Source organism: Balaenoptera borealis (assembly GCF_965194805.1).
Source record: "Balaenoptera borealis genome assembly, chromosome: 6".
NCBI lineage: Eukaryota > Metazoa > Chordata > Mammalia > Artiodactyla > Balaenopteridae > Balaenoptera > Balaenoptera borealis.
In genome coordinates this window covers 26,894,748-26,919,922 of record NC_138863.1, presented here as the reverse complement: position 1 = coordinate 26,919,922, position 25,175 = coordinate 26,894,748, and the positions used below count along the sequence as shown (strand labels likewise).

Genomic DNA, 25,175 nt, shown 5'->3' with positions numbered 1-25,175 from the left:
GCATTATTTCATTCTTTTTTATGGCTGAGTAATATTCCATTGTATACATGTACCACATCTTCTTTATCCATTCATCTGTCGATGGACATTTAGGTTGTTTCCATGTCTTGGCTATTGTAAATAATGTTGCTATGAACATAGGGGTGCATGTATCTTTTTGAATTATAGTTTTGTCTGGATATATGCCCAGAAGAGGGATTGCTGGATCACATGGCAACTCTATTTTTAGTTTTTTTGAGGAACCTCTGTAATGTTTTCAATAGTGGCTTCACCAATTTACGTTCCCACCAACAGTGTAGGAGGGTTACCTTTTCCCCACACCCTCTCCAGCTTTTGTTATTTGTAGACTTTTTAATGATAGCCATTCTGATTGGTGTGAAGTGGTACCTCATTGTAGTTTTGATTTGCATTTCTTTAATAATTAGTGATGTTGAGCATCTTTTCATGTGCCTGTTGTCCATCTGTATGTCTTCTTTGGAGAAATGTCTATTTAGGTCTTCTGCACATTTTTCAATTGGGTTGTTTGGCCTTTTGTTATTGAGTTGTATGAGCCGTTTGTATATTTTGGAAATTAAGCCCTTGGCAGTTGAATCATTTGCAAATATTTTCTCCCAGTCTGTAGGTTGTCTTTTCATTTTGCTTATGGTTGCCTTTGCTGTACAAAAGCTTGTACGTTTGATTAGGTCCCATTTGTTTATTTTTGCTTTTATTTCTATTGTCTTGGGAGACTGACCTAAGAAAACATTGGTACAATTTATGTCAGAGAATGTTTTGCCTATGTTCTCTTCTAGGAGTTTTAAGGTGTCATGTCTTTTATTTAAGTCTTTAAGCCATTTTGAGTTTATTTTTGTGTGTGGTCTAATATACATGTATTTTGACTTTAGCCAGATTAGAGCACAGTTGTTCTTCATCCAGTTTGCACTTTAGAGTTACCTGCAAAGCTCTGTAAAAATATTCAGAACCTTTTCTGTCTCCAATGATTCTGATTTAATTGATCAGGGATGGAACCCAGATATTAATATTTTTTAAGCTCCTCTGATAAGATTCTAATCACCAAGATTGAAAACAAATGGTTTCAAGAAATCTATCAACCTCTTCTAGAATCCAGTTAGTCGGCACTAGGGTTGACAAATGTGTAGTTTATTTCTTGATCAGGTAAAACAATATTGATCCAGATGCACAACACTTTGGATCAGGAAACGAGAAGAGCTGAGTTTTGCTATGCCTGTAGCTCAGAAGTACAGTGTGAAATAAATCCCCAAGAGGGTCTTGGGCAGGCTTGCTTGATCTTGGGTCCATCGATAAGAATGATTATGCTGAAAATAAAGAAAAGTTATTTGATCAGTGGTTATTGCTTACCTTTTTAAAAGAGAAAACTATGAGCTGTCCGTTTGATCGTATTTTAAATCAAATTGCAAGTGTTTCTGCATATCAAATTCCCTTCCTCTGGGGAGGGAGTGCTGCCCAAGGTCGCAATGCTGGGTTCTCTGAAAGCAGACTCCCACATGCAGCTGGTGTGCAAGAAATAGTTGTTGTATTCACTGTGGAACAGGGAAAGCTCTCTGCAGGGGCAGGTCAGGGTCTGGGGTTTGTGCTGCTGCCACATGACTGAGTCATGGACAGACTCCCACCCTACATGCACTAGAGAACAGAAGGAAGGAGGAGTAAAAGCAGCGACACAGCAGCAGGGAGAAGTGTTATAATAACCAGGGAGACTGTTTCTCCCTGGTTATTTCCTAAGGAGCCCAGCATCACTAGGTCTCCTCTCACACCAATGCTCATTATTACATATTGCAGGGCACCAGCATTACAATATTTCTGAAATTTCGGCCAGTTACACACCAACAAATCTTTCATTAATAAGAAATGTCAATAGAATATTAAGTGCAGATATTGCATTTTCCACATTTTAAAAGGACACACTTTCTAAAATAAACAATTTTATTTTTTTCTAAATTAGCCCCTGTGCAAAAATCGTTTAGACTCTAGGAAAACATGAGTCTCTTCATTCTTTTAATAGTGCTGATATAAAAGAAGATTTTGTTTAAATCTTTTTTTCCCTATACTTCAGAAGGAAAATTAAATTGAAAGATAGTTTTCTAAGGAGCTGCTCAGCATTTCCACCTTAATAAAATAAAGCTTCCTTCATTATACCATTACAATATGATATAAAGTGGAAAATATACATCTTCCTCATCATAATATGACAAAATGTGCATAATAACGAAGCCTGAGAATTTAAAATATTTCAAATATTCAACATACCAATGTTAAATGAAAATAAATACACAGTGACTCAGCAAATATGGCTTCCAGCATCAGGAAGCTTTCCTACTCTTTCAACCAAAATACATGTGATTGTTTATAAAACTAGAAACAAACAAAAATAGGCTTTAAAATATTGAAGTCTACCTGAAGTACAGTATACCTATTTCTTCCTGTCTTCTTAAATCTACAGAAGAAAAAGTTTTTTTACTCCAGAAACAGAGCTGTTGGACAATTGATAGGAATCTGAGAACTGGCATAAATTAAAGTTAAAACAGATCTGACCTATTAAGGGACTGACCATTCATGTGTCATGATTTTAAATAAGTGGATCCTAAAGTGATGTCAGGAGCTAGCATCCACCCCCATCCTCTGCAAGCATCAGCGAGCGACAATGTATCATTTCACCCTGTGCTTCAGGGATGTGTTGACTAACAAGCCCTAACAAGACACCAAGTAGCAAAGAAAAAAATAAAATGAAAATGCTCTAGCCATCTTCTCCATATAACTGCAAGGTTTATATAACATCAGCTCTGAGAATTACCAGAAGTGTTGTTTGTCCATCTTCCCCAGTGTCACTCCATAAAGAAACATCATGGATTGTAACATCAAGACAAAATAAAAATAACTAAGCTACAGAAGAGTTCATTTAAAAGGCTAAAAGACTATGGCATCATGTCCAAAGAATAATACTAATGATAGAGTAGAACAGGCACTGTTCCAAGTGCTTTACCTATAGTGTGGTTATTTTAAAAGATGTCTGCAAATTCTTTGACACTCCTCCCATTGAGAGGTGGAATCTATGTTGCTACCTCTTGACTCTGGAGGAACCTTAGTGACTTACTTATAACCAATAGACTGCAGCAGAAGTGCTGCTACACGGCTTTTGAGGCTGGATCAGAAAAGGCGAGGCAGCTTCCGCCTAGTTCTCTTGGGATGCTGTCTGGGTGAAGTGAGCTGTAAAAAAAATCCAACTACCCAGAGACTGACACTCAGGAGAGGCTGTGTATACTTGCTACAGTTGACAGCCTGAGCTGAACTCCCAGCTGTCAGGCAGTATCAACTGTCAGCAATGTAAGTGAGCCGTCTTGGGCATACAGACCATTCAAGTCTTCACATAACTACAGTCCCAACTCAGGACTAACTGTAACTGCATGAGAGACTGTAAATGAGATCTACCCTGCTGATACTTCGCAAATTCCTGACTCACGAATCATAAGCCCAATAAAATGGTTGTTTTATGCCACAAAGATTTAGACTAATCATTGTTATATAAGAGTTGGAACCAGAAAATATATTAATTCACTTAATCCTCACAACAGCCTTACAAAATAGCTACGCTTGTTATTCTCATTTTTCAGATGAAGATACTGACTCCCAGAGATGTTAAGTGGCATTTTCAATGTTACATGGCTTGTGAGCCACAATGCTGGTGTTTGAACCCAGGAAGGACCCAGGTTCCAGGGTCTTTGTTTTTAAGGATGAATGGTGGTTATCATATTTGAACTTCTTATGTGCCATTTCAAATCCTCTCGGCCTCACCTGTTTCTGGGGTCAGTGACCACTTGTTCAACCTCCAGCACTTCTACAGAGACCAATACTGTGCGGACTTTTGCCAACTTCACCTTGCCTGATGCCTCTGCCACATACGCTACTAGTAACCCAGAAATCCGTTTTGAGATGAGATGCTGCAGCACCCTCTCTGCACCCACACATATGTGTCCAGGGAGTGTGTGAATGTGTTACCGAACACAAATTTGTGTGCCCAACACACAATAAGGCCAAACAAACTGAAACACCGGAGTTTGGAGCAGAGAAATGTTTCTTACAGAGCCATGCAAGGAGATAGGTGGCTCATGCCCAAAAAACCCTGAACTTTCTGAAGGATTTCAGCAAAGCATTTTTAAAGGCAAGCTGAGGGAGGGGCATGGGTGGTTGGTGCAAACTTCTTGGTGTCGGAATCCTTCCTTCTTGCAGCTGTCCATGTAGGTCAGGTCACGATGTTCCTGTAAACCTCCAGCAGGACAAATGTTATTCTCTGTTCTGCAACTTTTTATCTCTATCTGAATGGAGAAGTGTTATACCGTTAAAGGTCAGAGCCTTGAGAATGGCTATCGTGTATATTTCAGGCTATAGGTGCCATTCTTAACTTGAAGCAAAAGAAATAGAACACAAAGGTTAAACTAAAAGAAACAGATCCAGTATGGAGTCAGATTTATTCTTCCCTATTACAAACGAACTAATACTCCATAGAGCAAACCAAACCTCCAGGTACACTTTTCTCACTTCCTTCTGTAGATACACTTTCTGGAGAAGCAGTTATTCTGGGAAGCAGGTTCTCAAAGAACAGTTCCCAGATCAAGCAAGCAGTTGCTTTTTTTTTTTCTTTTAACATCTTTATTGGAGTATAATTGCTTTACAATGATGTGTTAGTTTCTGCTTTATAACAAAGTGAATCAAATATATACATATATCCCCATATCTCCTCCCTCTTGAGTCTCCCTCCCACCCTCCCTATCCCACCCCTCTAGGTGGTCACAAAGCACCCAGCTGATCTCCCTGTGTTATGTGGCTGCTTCCCACTAGCTATCTATTTTACATTTGATAGTGTATATATGTCAATGTTACTCTCTCACTTTGTCCCAGTTTACCCTTCCCCCTCCCCATGTCCTCAAGTCCATTCTCTAGTAGGTCTGCGTCTTTATTCCCATCTTGCCCCTAGGTTCTTCATGACTTTTTTTTTTTTTTAGGTTCCGTATATATGTGTTAACATACGGTATTTGTTTTTCTCTTCCTGACTTACTTCACTCTGTATGAAAGACTCGAGGTCCACCCACCTCACTACAAATAACTCAATTTCGTTTCTTTTTATGGCTGAGTAATATTCCATTGTATATATGTGCCACATCTTCTTTATCCATTCATCTGTCCGTGGACACTTAGGTTGCTTCCATGTCCTGGCTATTGTAAATAGAGCTGCAATGAATATTGTGGTACATGACTTTTTGAATTATGGTTTTCTCAGGGTATATGCCCAGTAGTGGGATTGCTGGATCGTATGGTAGTTCTATTTTTAGTTTTTTAAGGAACCTCCATGCTGTTCTCCATAGTAGCTGTATCAATTTACATTCCCACCAACTTCCCAGTGCAAGAAGGTTCCCTTTTCTCCACACCCTCTACAGCATTTATTGTTTGTAGATTTTTTGATGATGGCCATTCTGACCGGTGTGAGATGATATCTCATTGTAGTTTTGATTTGCATTTCTCTAATGATTAATGATGTTGAGCATTCTTTCATGTGTTTGTTGGCAATCTGTATATCTTCTTTGGAGAAATGTCTATTCAGGTCTTCTGCCCATTTTTGGATTGGGTTGTTTGTTTTTTTGATATTGAGCTGCATGAGCTGCTTGTAAGTTTTGGAGATTAATCCTTTGTCAGTTGCTTCATTTGCAAATATTTTCTCCCATTCTGAGGGTTGTCTTTTTGTCTTGTTTATGGTTTCCTTTGCTGTGCAAAAGCTTTTAAGTTTCATTAGGTCTCATTTGTTTATTTTTGTTTTTATTTCCATTGGTCTAAGAGGTGGGTCAAAATGGATCTTGCTGTGATTTATGTCATAGAGTGTTCTGCCTATGTTTTCCTCTAAGAGTTTGATAGTGTCTGGCCTTACATTTAGGTCTTTAATCCATTTTGAGTTTACTTTTGCGTATGGTGTTAGGGAGTGTTCTAATATCATTCTTTTACATGTAGCTGTCCAGTTTTCCTAGCACACTTATTGAAGAGGCTGTCTTTTTTCCATTGTATATTCTTGCCTCCTTTATCAAAGGTAAGGTGACCATATGTGCGTGGGTTTATCTCTGGGCTTTCTATCCTGTTCCATTGATGTATATTTCTGTTTTTGTGCAAGTACCATACTGTCTTGATTACTGTAGATTTGTAATATAATCTGAAGTCAGGGAGCCTGATTCCTCCAGCTCCGTTTTTCTTTCTCCAGATTGCTTTGGCTATTCAGGGTCTTTTGTGTTTCCATACAAAGTGTGAATTTTTTTGCTCTAGTTCTGTGAAAAATGCCAGTGGTAGTTTGATAGGGATTGCACTGAACCTGTAGATTGTTTTGGGTAATATAGTCATTTTCTCAATGTTGATTCTTCCAATCCAAGACCATGGTATATCTCTCCATCTGTTTGTGTCATCTTTGATTTCTTTCATCAGTGTCTTATAGTTTTCTGCATACAGGTCTTTTGTCTCCATAGGTAGGTTTATTCCTAGGTATTTTATTCTTTTTGTTGCAATGGTAAATGGGAGTGTTTCCTTAATTTCACTTTCAGATTTTTCATCATTAGTATATAGGAATGCAAGAGATTTCTGTGCATTAATTGTGTATCCTGCTACTTTACCAAATTCATTGATTAGCTCTAGTAGTTTTCTGGTAGCATCTTTAGGATTCTCTATGTATACTATTATGTCATCTGCAAACAGTGACAGATTTACTTCTTCTTTTCCGATTTGTATTCCTTTTATTTCTTTTTCTTCTCTGATTGCTGTGGCTAAAAACTTCCAAAACTATGTTGAATAATAGTAGTGAGAGTGGTCAACCTTGTCTTGTTCCTGATCTTAGTGGAAATGGTTTCAGTTTTTCACCATTGAGAATGATGTTGGCTGTGTGTTTGTCATATATGGCCTTTATTATGTTGAGATAAGTTCCCTCTTTGCCTACTTTCTGGAGGGTTTTTATCATAAATGGGTGTTGAATTTTGTCGAAAGCTTCTCTGCATCTATTGAGATGATCATCTGGTTTTTCTCCTTCAAGTTGTTAATATGGTGTATCACATTGATTGATTTGCGTATATTAAAGAATCCTTGCATTCCTGGGATAAACCCCACTTGATCATGGTGTATGATCCTTTTAATGTGCTGTTGGATTCTGTTTGCTAGTATTTTGTTGAGGATTTTTGCGTCTATGTTCATCAGTGATATTGGCCTGTAGTTTTCTTTCTTTGTGACATCTTTGTCTGGTTTTGGTATCAGGGTGATGGTGGCCTCATAGAATGAGTTTGGGAGTGTTCCTCCCTCTGCTATATTTTGGAAGAGTTTGAAAAGGATAGGTGTTAAGCGATTGCTTTTGATACAAAGTAGTACTCAGCTTGGTAATGCACCATCCTATTAGCTTTGCCTCCTTCCCTACCTAATCTATTTTTAGTTCACTTCCACCCCCTTGAACTGCACTCCCTAATAAGAACTAACATGTAAACCATTGTTTCAAGCCCACGTTTCCTGGGAAGCTCAGGTCAGGATAATAGCCAAACATATTTTCATTACATTATTATGCCTAAATATACATAACATATATAGCATTGTCTTGTGTGTTTTAAAATTTTAAAGTAAATGTTATTGTACCATAAGATAATTCTGCAGTTGTTTTGTTCAATCGACACTGTATTTTGGAAAGTTTCCCATGTTGATACATGGAGCTCTGATTCATACATGGTAATTGCTATATATTATTCCAACGTGTGAATGAGTCATAGATAATTTATCCATTCTCCTATATATGGATATGCATAGGATGCTTAGAATTCACTAAAATGTTTTTATGAGTAATTATTGTTCTTATCTTTTTGTGCATATATGTGATAAATCCTCCAAAGTCTACTTTGGGAATTGTTGAAGTGTACATATAATTCAGTTTTCCTAGATATTGCCACATTAGTCTCCAAAATTATTTTATAAATTAAGTTCTTGCTGGCAGTTCTATTCTTGACAAAACTTGGTATGACCAGACTTTTTAGAAGACTTTATTTTAAAGCAGTTTTAGGTTTACAACAAAATCGAGAGAAAGGTACAGAGATTTCTCATTTATCCCCTGCCCACACACCAGCATAGCCTTTCTCATTATCTGTATCCCCCATATTATCCCACTAGAGTGGGACATTTGTTAAAGTAATGAACCTACACTGACACATCACAATCACCCAAAATCCATAGTTTATCTTACGGTTCACTCTTGATGTTGTACATTCTATGGGTTTGGATAAATGTATAATGACATACATTCATCATTATAGTATCATATGGAGTATTTTCACTGCTTGAAAAATCCTCTGTGTTCTACCTGTTCACCTCTACTCCCTCACCAACCTCTGGCAGCAGGTGATCTTTTTACTGTCTCCATAGTCTTGCCTTTTCCAGGATGTCATATAGTTGGAATCTTACAGTTTATAGCCTTTTCAGATTGGCTTCTTTCAATTAGTAATATGTATTTAAGCTCTTCCATGTCTTTTCATAGCTTGATAGCTCATTTTTTTAATGCCGAATAGTACTTCATTTTCTGGATGTACTGCAGTTTATCCATTCACCTATTGAAAGATAACTCAGTTGCTTCCAGGTTTTGGAAATTATGAACAAAACTGCCAAAATTATCTACATGCAGATTTTTGTGTGGGCATAAATTTTCAGTTCATCTGTGTTAAATACCAAGGAGTGTGACTGCTGAATTTTATGGTGAGAATATGTTTCATTTGCTAAGAAATTGCCAATCTGTCTTCCAAAGTGGCTGTATCATTTTGCATTCCCACCAGCAATGTATCAAGTTTCTGTTGCTCTACATCCTCACCAGCATTTAGTGTTGCCGGTGTTCTGGGTCTGGGTCTATTAAGGTGTGTAGTGACATTTCAATTTGCATTTCTGTGATGACATATGATGTGGAACATCTTTTAATATGTTATTTGACATCTGTCTGTCTTTTTGGTGAGGTTCTGTTAAGGTCGTTGGCACATTTTTAAATGGGATTGTTTGTTGTCTTATTGTTGAATTTTAACAGTTCTTTGTATGTTTTGGATAACAGTCCTCCATCAGATGTATCTTTTGCAAATATTTTCTTCCAGTTTGTGACTCATCTTCTCATTCTCTTGACATTGCATTTCACAGAGCAGAAGTTTTTAATTTTGACGAAGTCCAGCTTACTTCTTCCATGGATTGTGCCTTTGGTGTTTTATCTAAAACATCATTTTATGCCACACACAAAAAATGGGTTTTATTGCCATACTACAGGTTATCAAGGTTTTCCTCTATGTTATTTTCTAAGAGTTTTATACTTTTGTGTTTTACATTTAGGTCTTTGATCCATTTTGAACTAATTTTTTTAAAAGATGTAAGGTCTGTGTCAAGATTCATTTCTTTGCATGTGGAAGTCCACTTGCGGAAGAAATTATCTTTGCTCCTTGTATTGCCTTTACTCCTTTTCAAAGATCAATGACTATATTTATGTGGGTCTATTTCTAGGATCTTTATTCTGTTCCACTGATCTATTTGTCTATTGTTTCTCCAATACCACATTGTCTTGATTACTGTAGCTTTATAGTAAGTCTTAAAGTTGGGTAGTGTCAGTCCTCCAACTTTGTTTCTCTTTAATATTGTGATGGCTATTGTGGGCTATTGTGGGTCTCCATACAAACTTTAAAGTCAGGTTGTCACTATCCATAAAATAACTTGCTGGTGTTTTTATTGGGATTGGATTGAATCTATAGATCAAGTTGGGAAGAACAGACGTCCTGATAATATTGAGTCTTCCTATCCATGAATATGGAATATCTCTCCATTTTTTAGTTCCTCTTTGATTTCATTTATTAGAGTTTTGTACTTTTTTTCATATAGTTCTTGTACATGTACTTTTAGATTTATACCTGAGTATTTCATTTTGAGGGGTGTTAACATACTTGGTATTGTGTTTTTAATTTCAAATTCCACTTGCTCATTGTTAGTGTATAGGGAAGTGATTGACTTTTGTATATTGACCTTGCATCCTGCAGCCTTGCTATAATCATTTTTTCCAGAGGAGTCTTTTTTTTTTTTGTCAATTCTTTTGAAATTTCTCTACAGATGATCATGTCATTTGTGAACAGAATTTTATTTTTTTCTTCCTTCTCAATGTGTATACATTTTATTTCCTTTTCTTGTTTTATTGCATTAGCTAAAAGTTATCAGACTTTTAAAGTTTTTTAACTTTATGAATTTGGAGAGAAATAAAATTGTTTTTATTTACATTTCCCAGGTTATTCATGAGACTGAGCATATTGACTATTGGGACCACTGATGAGATATGAGCATATTCTCATTTTTCGAATTTTTTGTCTTTGCTTATTGATTTTGCAATAAATCTTCATATATTATGGATCCTAATACTTTGTTGATTAAATGCAAGCTATCTTTAAGAAAATGACTCTCCCTACCTAGGAACATGGTATTTTTGCCAGTCTCTATGACTTTAAACAATTTATGGTGTTTTTTCCACAATGGTATTAAATGTTTTGTTAGATTTATTCTTGAATATCTTATAGATTCTCTTGCTATTCTCTAGACTGAACAAACATTAAAACAAGTAAATATGATATTCAGAGAATGATAAATTTTATGAAGTAAAAAACAGAGGGAAATAATAACATGTTTGGAACAGGATAGGGAAGACAATTTTAGGCAGGTTAATAAACAGTCTTATATGACAAGGTTATATTTGGACTGAGAACTGAATGGTGAAAAGGTACCAGCCTTGTAAAGATATGGAGGAAGACAGTATCTAGAGCAAAGTAGAGTGGTAAGAGTTGTATGTAATGAAATCAATCATGGAGAGCCTTGCAAACCAGAGTAAGGAGATCAGATGAGTATGGAGTTGGGATTTGGAGCTTTGTTCTTCTCACTGAGGGACCACTGAGACTGCTGTCCTTAGAGATATCAGCTATTTCGGCTAAGGATACCCAAGACACATGGGATATATCCACTCCTTCATAATGGGTGTGGCCTCTCCCCTCAAACTCCAAAACTACAGCGTCAATATTTTCATTGTACACTTTGACTGATAGACACATGACAACAGCAATCATGCTTCATCTTCAAATTCTAGTGGGTTGCTGTAGAGTAACAGTGGGCTCTTGCCAAAACTGTTTTTATTAATTACTATTAGTATTTATATTACTACAAACTCTTCATATACTAACACAGCATCCTGGATTCTGCTTACTAAAGCGATCTTTTCCAAAATCCAGACAGAGTTCTCCTCTGCTCAGTTTATTTGCAAAGAATGTTTATTTATATACTCATCTGACAACTTGGCTCCTGGCCACTATCAAAATTCACCCTTCCATTTAAAAGAGAGGACAACCTTCAAAGCTAACATATATTTAGCTACATCTGTGTGGGTCTTCTTGCAGTTTCCTTTCACATGCTTCCTAAAGCCCAGTAGCCAGTTTCCTCTTCTGACCCAAAGCCACTCCATCACTGAGTGCCATCATTGGGAAAGCTCCACATCCAATTCAATGTGTTGCACAGTGAGATGATGATATGCAGTGATTATCATGGACTGGTTTATTAACCCTGGTGCTATGATTGACAGATTAACTCAGTTCTTAGCTTTCCTCCAACAGTGTTCATCTGAATTGAAAAAGAAATGTATTAAAGAAGGCAGTGTAGAGGAAAGCATTTAGGGAAGGCAGGTTTCTTCCCCAAAGGCAAAACGTATTTGGAGGTTTTCAGTGAGGTATGAGAAGTGAACCATCATGGTAATCTTAATTCTCCACTAAAATGTTATTTTGAAAACAGATCTTTACAGTGCTTATTATAGATTTTTTTTCCACCTCCATATGACTCATTGCCTTAAGGGGATTTGGAAATGGAAAGGACCATTAGCTCTTCTTCATCTTCTACCATCAACAGAGAAGTTCTTTCATATGTCCTTAAGTAGCTTTCATTTACATGATTCATAGCACTTCTTCCAAACCCTCACAACTTCACAATACTCAGTATTGTAATAGAAAGTTAGGGTATAATTTGAAGCCAGACTTCACAGTTTCTTTTAGCACTTACTGTGTAACCTCAGGCAGGTTATGTAACATTTCTGTGGCTCAGTTTTCTCTACTTTAAGTTTTGACAGCAGAGTTTTTTGGATCAATTGATTGATACACTTAAAACAGACCTTGACATATAACGAGTACTCAATATATGCTACCTGCTATTAATATTTTTCTGACAAACACCCTACTTTTATCTATTAAATATCACTCTTTAAAAGTGACCTTATTGATTACTTCCCAGCTTACATAGGCCATCAAGCCTGAACACTCTCATACTCTCATTCTTCTTCTTTTCCTTCTAACTTAGGCTCTACCATTCTTCCTTTTTATCTCCCATCCTAGGAATTATTTTTCCCCCAAAGAATGATAAATCCAGCTGTGCTCCAGAACCTGGTTAATTAATTATTGTCTCTCTTAAATATGCTCAACATTTCCTTCTAAAATGACCCTTTAATTCTGGCCCATAAATATGTCCAAATCTCTTATTTAAAAAAAAAATTCCGTGGTACAGACACTTTGGATGACAGTTTGACAGTTTCTTACAAAGCTAATCAGTCTTAAAAAATCGTCCAGCAATTGCACTCCTAGGTATTTTACCAAATGTGTTGAAAACTTACATCTACACAAAAACCTGCACACAAAATGTTTGTAGCATCTTTACTCATAATTGCCAAGGATTGGAAGCAGCCAAGGTGTCCTTCAATAGACGAATGGATAGGGAATTCCCTGGCGGTTCAGTGGTTAGGACTCCATACTTTCACTGCCAAGGACCCAGGTTTGAACTCTGGTCAGGTGACTAAGATCCCACAAGCCATGCGGCACGGCCAAAAAAAAAAAAAAAGATGAATGGATAAATAAACTGTGGTACAGCCATACAGATGGAATATTACTTAGCAATAAAAAGAAATAAGCTATCAAGTTACAAAAAGACATGAAGGAAACTTAAATGCTAAGTGAGAGAAGCCAGTCTGAAAAAACTACATACTGTATTATTCCAACTATATTACATTCTGGGAAAGGTAAATCTATAGAGACAGTGAAAAGATTAGTGGTTGCCCGGGGCTGGGGAGGAGCAGGGAGGAATTAGGTGGAGCAGAGAAAATTTTTAAAGCATGAAACTACTCTGTATATCATAAATGGATAAATGACATTATTTGGAAAAACCTATACAACTCTACAACATGAAGAGTGAACACATGTAAACTATGGATTTAGTTAATAATGTATCAGATTGGCTCATCAATAATAACAAATGTACCATGCCAATGCAAGTTGTTAAAAGGAGAAATTGTGAGCTGGAAAAGAGAGAATATATGAGAACTCTCTGTGTATTCTTTCTTTAAACCAAAACTGCTCTTAGAAATAAAGTCTATTAATTTTTTTAAAAAGTCTTAAAGTTTATATAAATTGTTTCACCGCAGCACCTAGGTTAGTATGGTTTTTATTAATAACTTGGAGAAGATGCGTATGTTTAGCAGGGGGCAGGAATCTTGGGGGCCATCTTAGAATTTTGCCTACCCCACTATCCTATCCTATGCTGTCACCTCTCAAAAACACCTTTTGTGACAAAAGACTAAAGTTGTTGTCCCCTATACTTCCAAATTGGGCTCATTTTTTCCTCTTTCCATATGTTCACCTGAATTACTTTATTTACTTCTACGGTTTCACTATTTTTTATACAGTGTTAATCAATCTATCCTACCCCGTTAACTCTTCTGGGCTCCACATCCATATTTCTAGCTGCCTCTTCATGGTATCCATCGGAATTTCCAATAGCTACTCAAGGAAAACTAATTAATTCTCCCATACACACTCATAAAATAAGAACATGATTCTCCTTGCCAACTTTTTCTCTCTTTGAATGAGATCATCATTACTCAGTTGCTCAAAATAGAAAAGTTAGAGCTTCAGCTGATATTTACTGAAGGCTTAGTATAGATCAGGGACTGTCTTAACTTCTTTACAAGTATTAACATTAATCTTCACAACATCTCTATGGAGAAAGTATCAATACTATTACTTGAAAACCCTAGTGAAGAACCTTTCCCAGGTGTTATATCTAATATGAGGTAGGGCTAGAGTCAAAACTGTCTGGCTCAACACCTAAGCTTTTAACCACTGTGCTATTTTTCTTTCCCCATGCCCACTTTGTTATCAAGTCCTATCTATTCTGCCTCTGCAAGTTCACTCAAACTCATCTCCTTATCTCTAGCTCTGTTGTCACATCCTTAGTTCAGGATCTCATAGGATATTTTTCTAATCTCCAGACTTAGGTTCCCACATACAACTCTTGCCTATTTCAAATAACCTCTACATTCCAGTCATATCAATCACTTTTGAATGGAAATGAAGTGTTTACTGCCCTGCTTAAAATCTTCCTATCCAAACTTTGTAGCCTGCCATACAAAATCTTTCTCTATCTGATTCTTGCCCACATTTTCTGCCTTGTCCCTTTGTTCATAAGTAAATTTATATCATGTCTCCCATTGTACCCTTTTCTTTACCTATCTGTCTTCCCTTCAATACTGTGAGTTTCTTATGAGCAGGAATCTATATAGATTAGTGCTTGGCATGTAAAATGGACTCAGTAAATATGAATAAACTATTTAGAATCTATCTTTCTTTGTTTCAAGATTCATATTAAAAGATGACTTCAAGAGGAGCAAAACTGGAGTCAGCCTGTGCTCAGAGCTTTAGCCCTGCCCTGGCAGCTTTGAGATCCTAATCAGACAGGTCACATCATAATAATGCAGAAGCCCAAGACATTTAGCAACATGAGAAATGAGAAACAGCTCAAGAAAACCCAATGAAGATCCAAACTGAGAATGACATATTTCCTAATGATCAAATCTAAGTTTGGTACACTGAGACATATTACCTCTCCTAGGGTAGAATACCTTTGACGACATTAAGTAACATTGTGAGTGATGGCAGCTACAAGCGAGGCAGAAGAAATATTGAAAGTTAGCCTCAAAGATCGTGTATAAAGAATACCTTTGAGAAGTAACAAATGTGTGTAATTTCCCCTATGCTGTTGACATAGCAGACAGCACTAATCAATAACAGCAGTCTTTTCTTGAAGTACCTGGACCTTATCTCCACAGTCTTTCTCAACAGCCAGGCCCTAACAATTGATCTGAGTTGGCATGAGAGAGAAAACCTATTTACCACATAGCCTATAAAAGAAAAGAGCTCTGTGATGAGAATCATAAGGACTTGCTTCTCCTTTGGGTCCTAACCATGAACCAGCTAGGAAGTCACTTCAAAACCCTAGGCCTCATCACCCTTATCAGTAAAATTTGGAAATAGGAGTGGACTTTCTCTAAGTTTCCTTTGTGTGTCCTAGCCCTAGATATTTATAATCTTAAGCAATGGGAAGCATCTATGAATAACTGGAAAAAACATGACTATCACATAATTCTAAGAAATGAAGTTACTCGTTGATGTTATAAAACATAATTGTTATCTTTTTTCCTCCTTACAGAGCTGCTGATACTAATTATAAGATTCTTTGTCCAATGGTTAAAAGGAAAAAAAAAAAACTTTAAGAAATTAAATGAAGAATTTATTTCTGTGACTGAAAATACCAGTACATACCATATAGTTCTCTCTATATGGTGTAGACACACATGTAGTTAATAGAAGATATTTCTATCTGTTGAGATTAGGCCCTGGGGTGTCTGATTCTCCATTTCGTGGATCACACCAATACCTTTGCTCAAACTGGTGTATGACTATGTTCATTTGCAAGTATTTGGATCCACAGCAATGGTTTTTTACTCACACTGCTTCACTGTTGACCCCACCCCCTACTTGTTTTACTGCCAGATAAAACATCTAACAATAATCTACTTATAAACTATAGTACAGGGCTTTGAGTATGACAACTCAAGTGCACTAATGGACTATATAATAAACTTCATTTTCTAACTGCATGATTCACATGTTCTTTCTCAAGTTGTAATTAACTGATACCCACAACTGGTTAGTTTGGCAATATCTCTGCTTTGGCAAAACAAGCATGGTTACTTTCTTGTGGTTACCCTTTTACAGTAAATTCTCACGTCAGAGAACTTTCAAGCTTTCTGTTTTGCCAAACTTGCTTCCTTCCTGGTTTACACTTCTAATAATTTTCATGTGCTCCTTCTGCTGAATCCCGAGGGTGGACTCCTGACCTCCTTGCTAGAGGTGCGAAGGATGCCAGGGTTAGTGACTGCTCTGCGGTTCCCCAAAGCTCCTCCTCCCCAGAACGTGACAGTTCTTCAGCTGCCAAGGTTGGGAAGCAGGACAGGGGACACTCCTGGGGTGCAGCTCCGAGGGGAGGAAGCCGAATTCTGGGGGCTAAAGAGGCCACGCAGGACACCTGCGTGCGATGCGGAGCTTGGACCCTTTTGGCCATCCCACGGCTGCTCAACCTGACCCCTGCTCTTGTCTCCCGCCGGTCTGTCCGGCGCGGGCCGCTGTCCACAGTGGGAGGTGCTGAAAGCAAGGAGAGGGCGCGGGGGCGGCGAGGCGGACAGCTTCTCCGAGCGCCCCCGTCCTCGCTCCTCGGTTCCTCCAGCCCTCCCCTCCTCCCGCAGCCATGTTCCACGCGCGGGGAGGGGCTGGGGAAGGGGAGAGGGACGGGGGATCAGGGCGGAGGGAGGCTGCTCTGCCTCAGGGAAGGAGGGGATGAGAGTTGGGGAGAGCAGCGGGAGGAGGCGGCGGCGGCGGCGGCGGCTAGCGAGGAGCCAGCGCTGGGTCCTGCAGTAGAACTCCCAGGAGCCACCATCATGGTGAAGAGGAAGAGCTCCGAGGGCCAAGAGCAAGACAGCGGCCGCGGCATCCCCTTGCCCATCCAGACCTTCCTGTGGCGGCAAACCAGGTGAGGGGCGCAGAGGGCGCACCGTGGGCCGCCCCGGGCTGGGAGCGCTCCTGGGGCCGCCTGGGTCGTCGTCGCCGCTGCCGCTGCTGCCGAGGCCGCGCCACAGCCTGCAGCTCCCTCTCTGGGGCTGGAAATCAAGCCCTGTGCACCCGCTTAAAAACACGCATTTAAAAAAATATTTCAGTGAAGTTTGACGACCAGCAGGTTGGCAGCTGTAGAATAAATATATACATTATTTAGGGGGTGAGAGGGCAGAGAGCCTAGGGGGAGGGGGCGGGGAATTAGGGAAGATAATTATGACTGGCTGTGCTCCTGTGTCCAATCCCCCCTCCATCTCCTGCTGTAATTCCAGCCCGGTGACCTGTTGTTTTTCCAGCTCCTGTTTGTTGAATATCTGCTATGCCCACTTGTTAACCATTTTTGCTCGGATTCAGCTAGTGTAATCTTCCTGGTTAAAGCCTCTGAGAAGAATCATTTTTGATAAGAAATTTTTTTTTTCTTGGAAAAACCTGAAACCTATTTCCATAAACAGGACACAAGGTTTCCATCATCATCATCATTATTATTATTATTATTATTTTTATTTTTATTACTTTAGAGATTTATCAGATAAGAAATTAGATTCTGAAAATCATATGCCACAAGCTGTGTTCAGTTTTCAGTTTTTGAAATGACGGTACACATGAGTAATGCAACGCTTCTGACCATTGGTGATTTAGAATCCGATTAGGTAAAAAGTCTTCAGAATAAGACTGGATACAGAAAACGTAGAAATCCACAGCTTTTTCATGTATGTAATTACACATATAAAAGCAAATGTCGTCAGCTGTTTAATACCTGCTCATTAACAAGCCATAGGGAGGCGTGAAATTTGTTTCATAGCACTATGTTTTATTCGTTGAAAATATGTCATAAGGATGCTCTAATAATAATTTTACTTGTGTTTAAAGCAATTATTTCTATTAATTTTTCAGTGCATTTTTGAGGCCTAAACTGGGGAAGCAATATGAAGCCTCTTGTGTGGTACGTGATATTCACCATTTAATGACTATTTGCATATACTGTGTGGTAATTTGAAAGAAAGAATTTAAATTGTACTGACTGTATAAATTCACTCAGCAAATATTATTGAGCACCTACTATGTGCCAGGCACTGTTCTAGATGATGAGATAGAGCAATAATCAAAACAAATATAGAGTTTGCATTCTACTGGGAGGGGGATAGGCCACTCATAAATGAGTAAAATACATAGCCAGCCAGATGGTGATATGCGCTATGGAGAAAAATTAAGCAAGAAAGGACATTAAGGAGCACTAGGGTGGAGGTTTCATGTTAGAAGTAGTGGATAGATAAGGTTTGCCTGCTAATGTGACCCCTGGACAAAGATTTGAAGGAAGGGAGGGAGAAATAGCTGAGGGCAGAGCAGAGGGAAAGCAAGTCTAAAGACCCTAAGTGGGGAGGGGTAGAGCAGTAGAAGAGAGTGTGGGAAGATAACAGAACAAGGACAAGTATAATAAGTCAAATCCTTAATCAACAAGATCAAAACTGTTATATAGTGGAAGCTCATATAATGAGAGCCTATGACCTACTCAAAGTAATATGCAATTCTGAACTTATATGTCTTCCATTTTGTGTGCAAGTCTGAAATGGACGATATGAAATAATTATGAAAATAATGCTATTGATATTTATGCAAAATACAGTGCCCTTGTCCTGAGATTCTAAGGGAATCCCATGCCTTACCAGTTGTCTTTTTACAAATTGAGAAGAAGACACAAAAACGTGAAGCAAAATTAAAATGAGCTTTTCAAAGACTTCATTAAAAATTGGAACTCACATAAAGGTCTTTACATTGCATATATTATAACCTAAAAGTGTAACCCTACCCATTTGGATATTGCCATGATATTTGCAAATGACCTTCTAGTAAGGAGCTCTGAAATGTGTTAGGGCCACACACTATTATGGAAGCCAATTGGAAAATTAAACACCTCTCCCCATACACACACATACGTGCACAGCACACGCTCAAATAAGAATTTTTTTTGTTGCATTTCCTGCCCTTCAAAATTGTCACAGATATTTTTTTAAATCTAACTAACTTTTTAATAAGGACCTTTTAATGGAATTTGTTGTACTTAGCTCAAGTTAAAGTACTTTGACACCTGAAATCTCTGAGCCTTCCTCAAATCATGCTTACAGTTATACTAGCTTAAAATAACCCTGACTTTTCTCTGTTCTTGGCAAAGATATGTCTGACATTTTAATGTTGTCACACAATATCAAGTAAGTCCCATTCATAGATACGGATAGATAGAGAGTGATGTAAGTATAGAAAACAATTTCCAGGTTTTAAAATTACAAAAAGTTATATTAGTAACATTTAAGAAGAAAATGGCATTAAGTATCTAAAGCTTCCTGAGATTATGAAATATATAACTCATCCTCTGAAAGTATATTCATCAAGACTGTGTAAATTCTTTATAATCTTTTAATGTCTAACATACTCACCCTTTACTTAATGAATACTTAGATACCCGAGGGCTGAGGAATTTAAAAGTATTTGCATCTGCCTTTATCTGGTTTCTTTAAGAAAATCCCAAAGACTACATCTCTGATTGCACTCCTTGCCAAACCTCAGCATGCCTTTCATTATGAAGGTGAATGTATTTTCTTGAGTCAAAGGTAAATAGCTTTCTTTGGAGAATCTCTGTATTAAGCCATATTTTTTCTCAGGTATCCTAATAATTCCAATAATACAGCTTGAGCACTTGGGACTGGTATTATGACCACTTGGGGAGAGCACAGTTCTCTAGACCATTTGAGACATCAAGTAGCAAGCAGGTTCTGTTCATACAAGTCAAATGTTTATTAAATTTAGTGTGATATTTGGTAGCTGCAGTTTCCCCAGCACCTTATAGTGATATCCTCCTCCACCTTCAAAGAGAAAAAAACAACTCAGTAGGTCAACTTGTTCTGGGGCTTGGGGGTGGGGTGCTTCACTTGCTGAAAGTATCCCTGGCCAGGATAGAAGATTTAATAAACCACCAAAGCAGAAATGGCTTATTTCCCTCCTCCCTCCCTCCTTTCTTCTTTCCCTTCTTTTCTCTCTTTACTCAACAGTTAGATGAACAATCTTTATGGTTCTAGGCATTATGTAAGGAGTGTCCTGTGCCAGATCATTGCTAGGGACATGGAATATCTCAGAGACCCCAAAATCAGATCTCTTGAAAGAGTTGGGTCTTATTTTACACTTGTTGCCCATTCACATAAATTCTGTCCCTCAAGACACTTTCACAAAAGACATTTCACACGGTCTGCAGTTGTGATAGGTCCTTTCAGTGACCCAGCATCATTTTATAAAATATTACATCCAAAACCTTCATACAGCTAAATGTGTTGTTGTACTCTTTTTGACGGGAGCTTATTTTGGTGGAAATAAAAATCATTTAATAATTCAAGCCATATACTTTGGATCAAAAACGTGAAAATGGGTAGATAATAGGACATTATCACTGACTCATTTCATGTCAGCATATACAATGAAATGCAACGTGAGGGCACTCTAAAGAATTTGGTCTAGTGATATGTGTCTTTTCGGGTATACAGTACCGTGTTGTCTATTTTTTCACCCATCAGAATCTCTAATTTCTTATTTTACTTTTTTTTTTTTGGTATCTACAGTCCTTTGAACGAGTGTTGGTAGAAAACAAGCTGCATGGCCTCTCTCCGGCCCTCTCTGAAGCCATCCAGAGCATTTCCAGATGGGAGCTGGTACAAGCCGCCTTGCCTCATGTCCTCCACTGCACTGCAACGCTGCTGTCAAACAGAAACAAGCTAGGTTGGTGCTCCTACATTCCTTCTTCATGACATACCATCGTCCTCACTCATGGTAACTCATAATAACACTCACAGTAACCACCTGTGTATCTGACTATTTTTCCAGGCACTGGGCACACATTCTCATTTAATTCTGACAAAATCTCCCTCCCATTGGTGTCATTGTTATCTCCATTTTACCAATGAGGGAACTAGCTCTCTTTCTTTTAGCTTTTTAATTTTACTAGAATATGTGAATGTATTCTCCTTTTAAACATTAGAGTGTTATAGAGAAGCTAAAGACTCTCTCTCACCCGTTCAAGATGAGTTCTAATCAGAGTTGTCCCTTTGTCTTCCCAACTCCTAAAGCGACCACCTTCATGAATTCGTCATATTCCCCGCCAGATCTTTTCCCAACTTTGTGGTATTATGTGTACGTGTGCATGCATGCACATACATATTATTTTTCTTGTTTAGATTATTTTGCAGATTACTTTTCCCACATGGCATTATGTCCTAGCCATCTGCCCCAAGATCTGCTCCATCCAGTTCCTTCCCCTCATTTGGGTCTCTGCTCAAATGTTACCTTTATAGAGGGGCCTTTCCTAATCACACTGTCTAAAACGGAGTAGTTGTTATCCTCAAAGCCCATACTCTTAACTACTATGCTGCTTATTTGGAAATATATGTGGGTATCTGACTGAAGAGATGTGATGCATGCGGTTTCTTTCCCTGTGTCAGCATATCATTCTGCAGAGATTGCAGCCATTTAGAAAGTCCCAAAGCAAGAGTGATGAACCCTTTCAGCAGTGGCTGTAAGTGGTGTAGAGAAATGCTAGTGTCTCCCAGGAAATCAAGGCACAGAACAAAGCGAGGATGTTCTTCCCACACCCAAGGTTGACATCCGTTGTTCTGGTCACAGAGTTTGCCTTAACCTAGCTGTGTTGTTGTCCCATGCAGGCCACCAGGATAAACTGGGTGTCGCTGAGACAAAGCTCCTTCATACCCTGCACTGGATGCTCCTGGAGGCCCCCCAGGACTGCAACAGCGAGCGTTTTGGGGGCACAGACCGAGGCTCCAGCTGGGGTGGCAGCAGCAGTGCTTTCATCCACCAGGTGGAAAACCAGGGTTCTCCAGGACAGCCTTGCCAAAACAACTCCAATGATGAAGAAGAAAACAACCGACGGAAGATCTTCCAGAACTCCATGGCTACTGTGGAGCTCTTTGTGTTTCTGTTTGCTCCTCTGGTACACAGGATCAAGGTAAGCAGAAAGCTGGTGAGGGCTAAGGGGAACTAGAAGTCAGATGAGGGTTTGCTTCAAATGATATTTCTGCATTTGGCATCCATGTCTTTGTGTGATCTTATAGCAAGCCAAGACATGGAGAGCTTTGTTTCTATACTAAACTATTGAACGTTATTTCAAAACCACAATTGTCCTACTTAAAAGTCTTCAGTGGTTCTCCATCTGCCCCAAGATAATACCCAATATATTAAACATGGCACATAGAGTCAACTGTGATCTGGGGCTTAAATCCTGTCTTAACTGATGAACTGCCAATCCCTACTGGCCACCTCATGAGCCAGTTCTGGGAGCCCTGTGAACCACTGCCTGAATATGCCCTTGCTGTTTGCTCTGCCCTCCTTTCCCTCCTCTGTTCCTTTCATGGTTCTTCAAACTTCAACTTTAGTCTCATCATTTCCATGGAGATTTTCCTCTGACCTTCCCCATGTAGGTTTAGACACCATCTCCTTTGTAGTTCTATAGCATGTTGTAGCTGCTTCTATTATAAGGCAAGATCTGGAACAGAAGTTTTTATTGTGGACTTTTTGATATTTTGGTATACAATCTAAGAATTGCTTTTCAAAATATTTTTAAATGCATAAAGTACAAAACATAGTATTACATGGAAACAAATTGTATTAAAATACAATTATATACATGCACCCCTTGTATCTGAGAGAGACAATATTATTTTAAATCATAGTGCTACCACTTTCTAGCTGTGCGATCTTGTTGATATTATTTAACCTCTTGGATCCTCCATTGCATAAAACTGTGGATATTCAAACACAGGGTGAATATATATGAAGACGTAATACATGGAAAGTACGCAGAAAAAAAAAATCAAGTACATGGAAAGAAATCAAGAACTATTTGTTACTTCTGTGAATGAATAAATTACAATATTCCATCTAAGTGCTCTGATAAGAGATAAGAAGGAATTAATATGCTCAGCTGTTCTTTAATAGAATATTAGGATCTTAATCTGATTGACTCTTTTCCATGGCTGGTAGGACTAGAATTGAAACTACCTGTAAATCCCCAAAATGCTTCGCATACACTGACCACATTGTCTATCAAAATTATCAAAAGATATTAAATGTTGTTAAATTAAATTGCTGCTTTAAAAGCATTACACTTTCTATTTTTAAAAGTCTTTGATAAAGGTTACACTTAATGGAAAGCATTACTTTAACTGAGACGGTCCCCCTGACCTGTGGGATCTGCAGGATCTGGCTCCTGCCCCGCTACCTGGCCTCATCTCCCTCCATCTCACTGGCCTCTCTCTTGTTCACTAAGTTGCAGGCTTCCCAGAGGCTTATCCTCAAACTCAACACATTTGTTTTTGCTTTCAGGCCTTTGCACTTGTTTTTCCCTCTGTTTGAAACACTTACTGCCACCTTCCACCCTAGATTTTCACATGGCCATGTTCTTTTCATCAATTTACTCACAACTCAAATGTTACCAACTCAAAGTATTTCCCTGATTACTTTAGTGCCACTAGGACATGACTCTACATTTTTTGTTGTTTCCTTCTTAGCACCTATCAGTACCTGAAATTATTTTATGCGTTTGTTTACATGTTTGTTGCCCATCACCCCCACCAGAACAGAGGTTCTGGAGCAAAGGGACACTGCCTGTCCAGGTCACAACTCTATCTGGTAGTGTCTAGAATAGTGTCTGGCATATATGAGGCAATCAATAAATATGTAATGACTGTCACTAAATAAACCCAAGTTATCATCAGAAGCTGATCCAGATGCTAAAAGTAGCAATTATACATAGGTACGTAGTCCCCAAAACAGAAAGGGCAAGAAAGAAAGCTCCTTAAAAAGAAAAAAAAAAAGATAGCCTATAACATGTCTATTTGTAGAGAGAGATCCTCTGGATTAAAAAATGTGGAAGTATAGGAGTGGCTGGAATGGCTATAATTTTATTTGAAAACATGCTGAGAGTCCAAGATTTGGAAACAGATAGGCCTGTGTTAGAATCCAGTGCTTGCTGCTCCTATTCTATGTAGGAAAGACATCGTGCAATTAACTTCTTTAAGCTTCAGTTTTCTCAAGTATAAATTGAACATAAGAATAATTTTATGGAGCATTGTGAGGATTAAACAAATTAAAGTGCTCAACCTGACACACAAAAAGACATTAACAAATGGTAGTTTTTAGTGTTGGCATTTTATTGCTATTGACATTATGAATTATTAGTAGAAGGGGAGCCAGATCTTCCTTCAGGGGAGACCAAACAGATAATGAGGAAAGCTGGCTCAGTGTTCCCAAGTTTTACCTATGGCCTGGGATTGGAGTATTTATAAGGAAGTAAAACAATGCCTATGAAACACTGCACAGTGATTAATACATAGTATTGTACTGTAAAAATTACTGTTGGCTATTATTACTAGCATTATTGTTTTATCATTTTATTATTGCTATGAGAGAAATATTGTTCTAGATGCCATAGGGAACAAAAAGTATTAATGAGTCAATAAATTTCCCCACAAGGCTTTTTTCATCTGAGCGAGGGCTTTACTTTTATCAGTGTAGTGAGGAATGTACAATCCCTTGATCAGGGTTTCTCAATCTTGGCACCATTGGCATTTGGGGCCAGATAATTCTTTGTCCTGTGCTTTGTAGGATATTTACTGACATCTCTGGCTTCTAGATGCCACTAGATGCCAGTAGTACCTCCTTCCTCCGAATTGTTACAACCACAAACGATTCTAGACATTGCCAGATGTCCTTAAGGGCTGGGGAGGGGTGAGAATTGCCCCTGATTGAGATCCACTGACCTAGATCTTTTATTTGCCTGCTAGTTATCAGGCCCTACCTTCCTTATCCGTACTGTACCCATGTCAACTGCTCTCACCAGCACCTTTAATGGCCTTTTCTCCCTATTCTTCCTTTGCATTTGTCCTTCAGAACTCCAGCCCCAGATCAAGACCGAAAGCCACCTTTTCTATCCCAGCCCCAGAGATCTGCATGCTCCTGGGGGAAAACCAGACAGCAATCCAGCCTGTTGTTTCTACAAATTGTGGCCTCAAGCTCCGTGTGCTGCCCCACTTGTCAGTCCTTGTCTTGACTCCCTCGAGTCCCCACTCTGTG

The 25,175-nt window shown here is 38.5% G+C and overlaps 1 protein-coding gene across 6 annotated transcripts in view; it reads left to right on the top strand.

The window, feature by feature from the left end:
• Positions 1 to 16,690: 16,690 nt before the first annotated feature.
• Positions 16,691 to 25,175, top strand: part of UNC80 (unc-80 homolog, NALCN channel complex subunit) — a 237,775-nt gene continuing 229,290 nt past the window's right edge. For all 6 annotated transcript variants that reach the window (XM_082396411.1, XM_082396407.1, XM_082396408.1 and 3 more), the window contains exons 1-4: positions 16,691 to 16,968; positions 17,943 to 17,991; positions 20,654 to 20,810; positions 21,749 to 22,050. In XM_082396411.1, the coding sequence (XP_082252537.1) occupies positions 16,877 to 16,968; positions 17,943 to 17,991; positions 20,654 to 20,810; positions 21,749 to 22,050 (600 nt within the window). In that variant the 5' untranslated portion in view covers positions 16,691 to 16,876. The remainder of the gene's footprint in view (positions 16,969 to 17,942; positions 17,992 to 20,653; positions 20,811 to 21,748; positions 22,051 to 25,175) is intronic.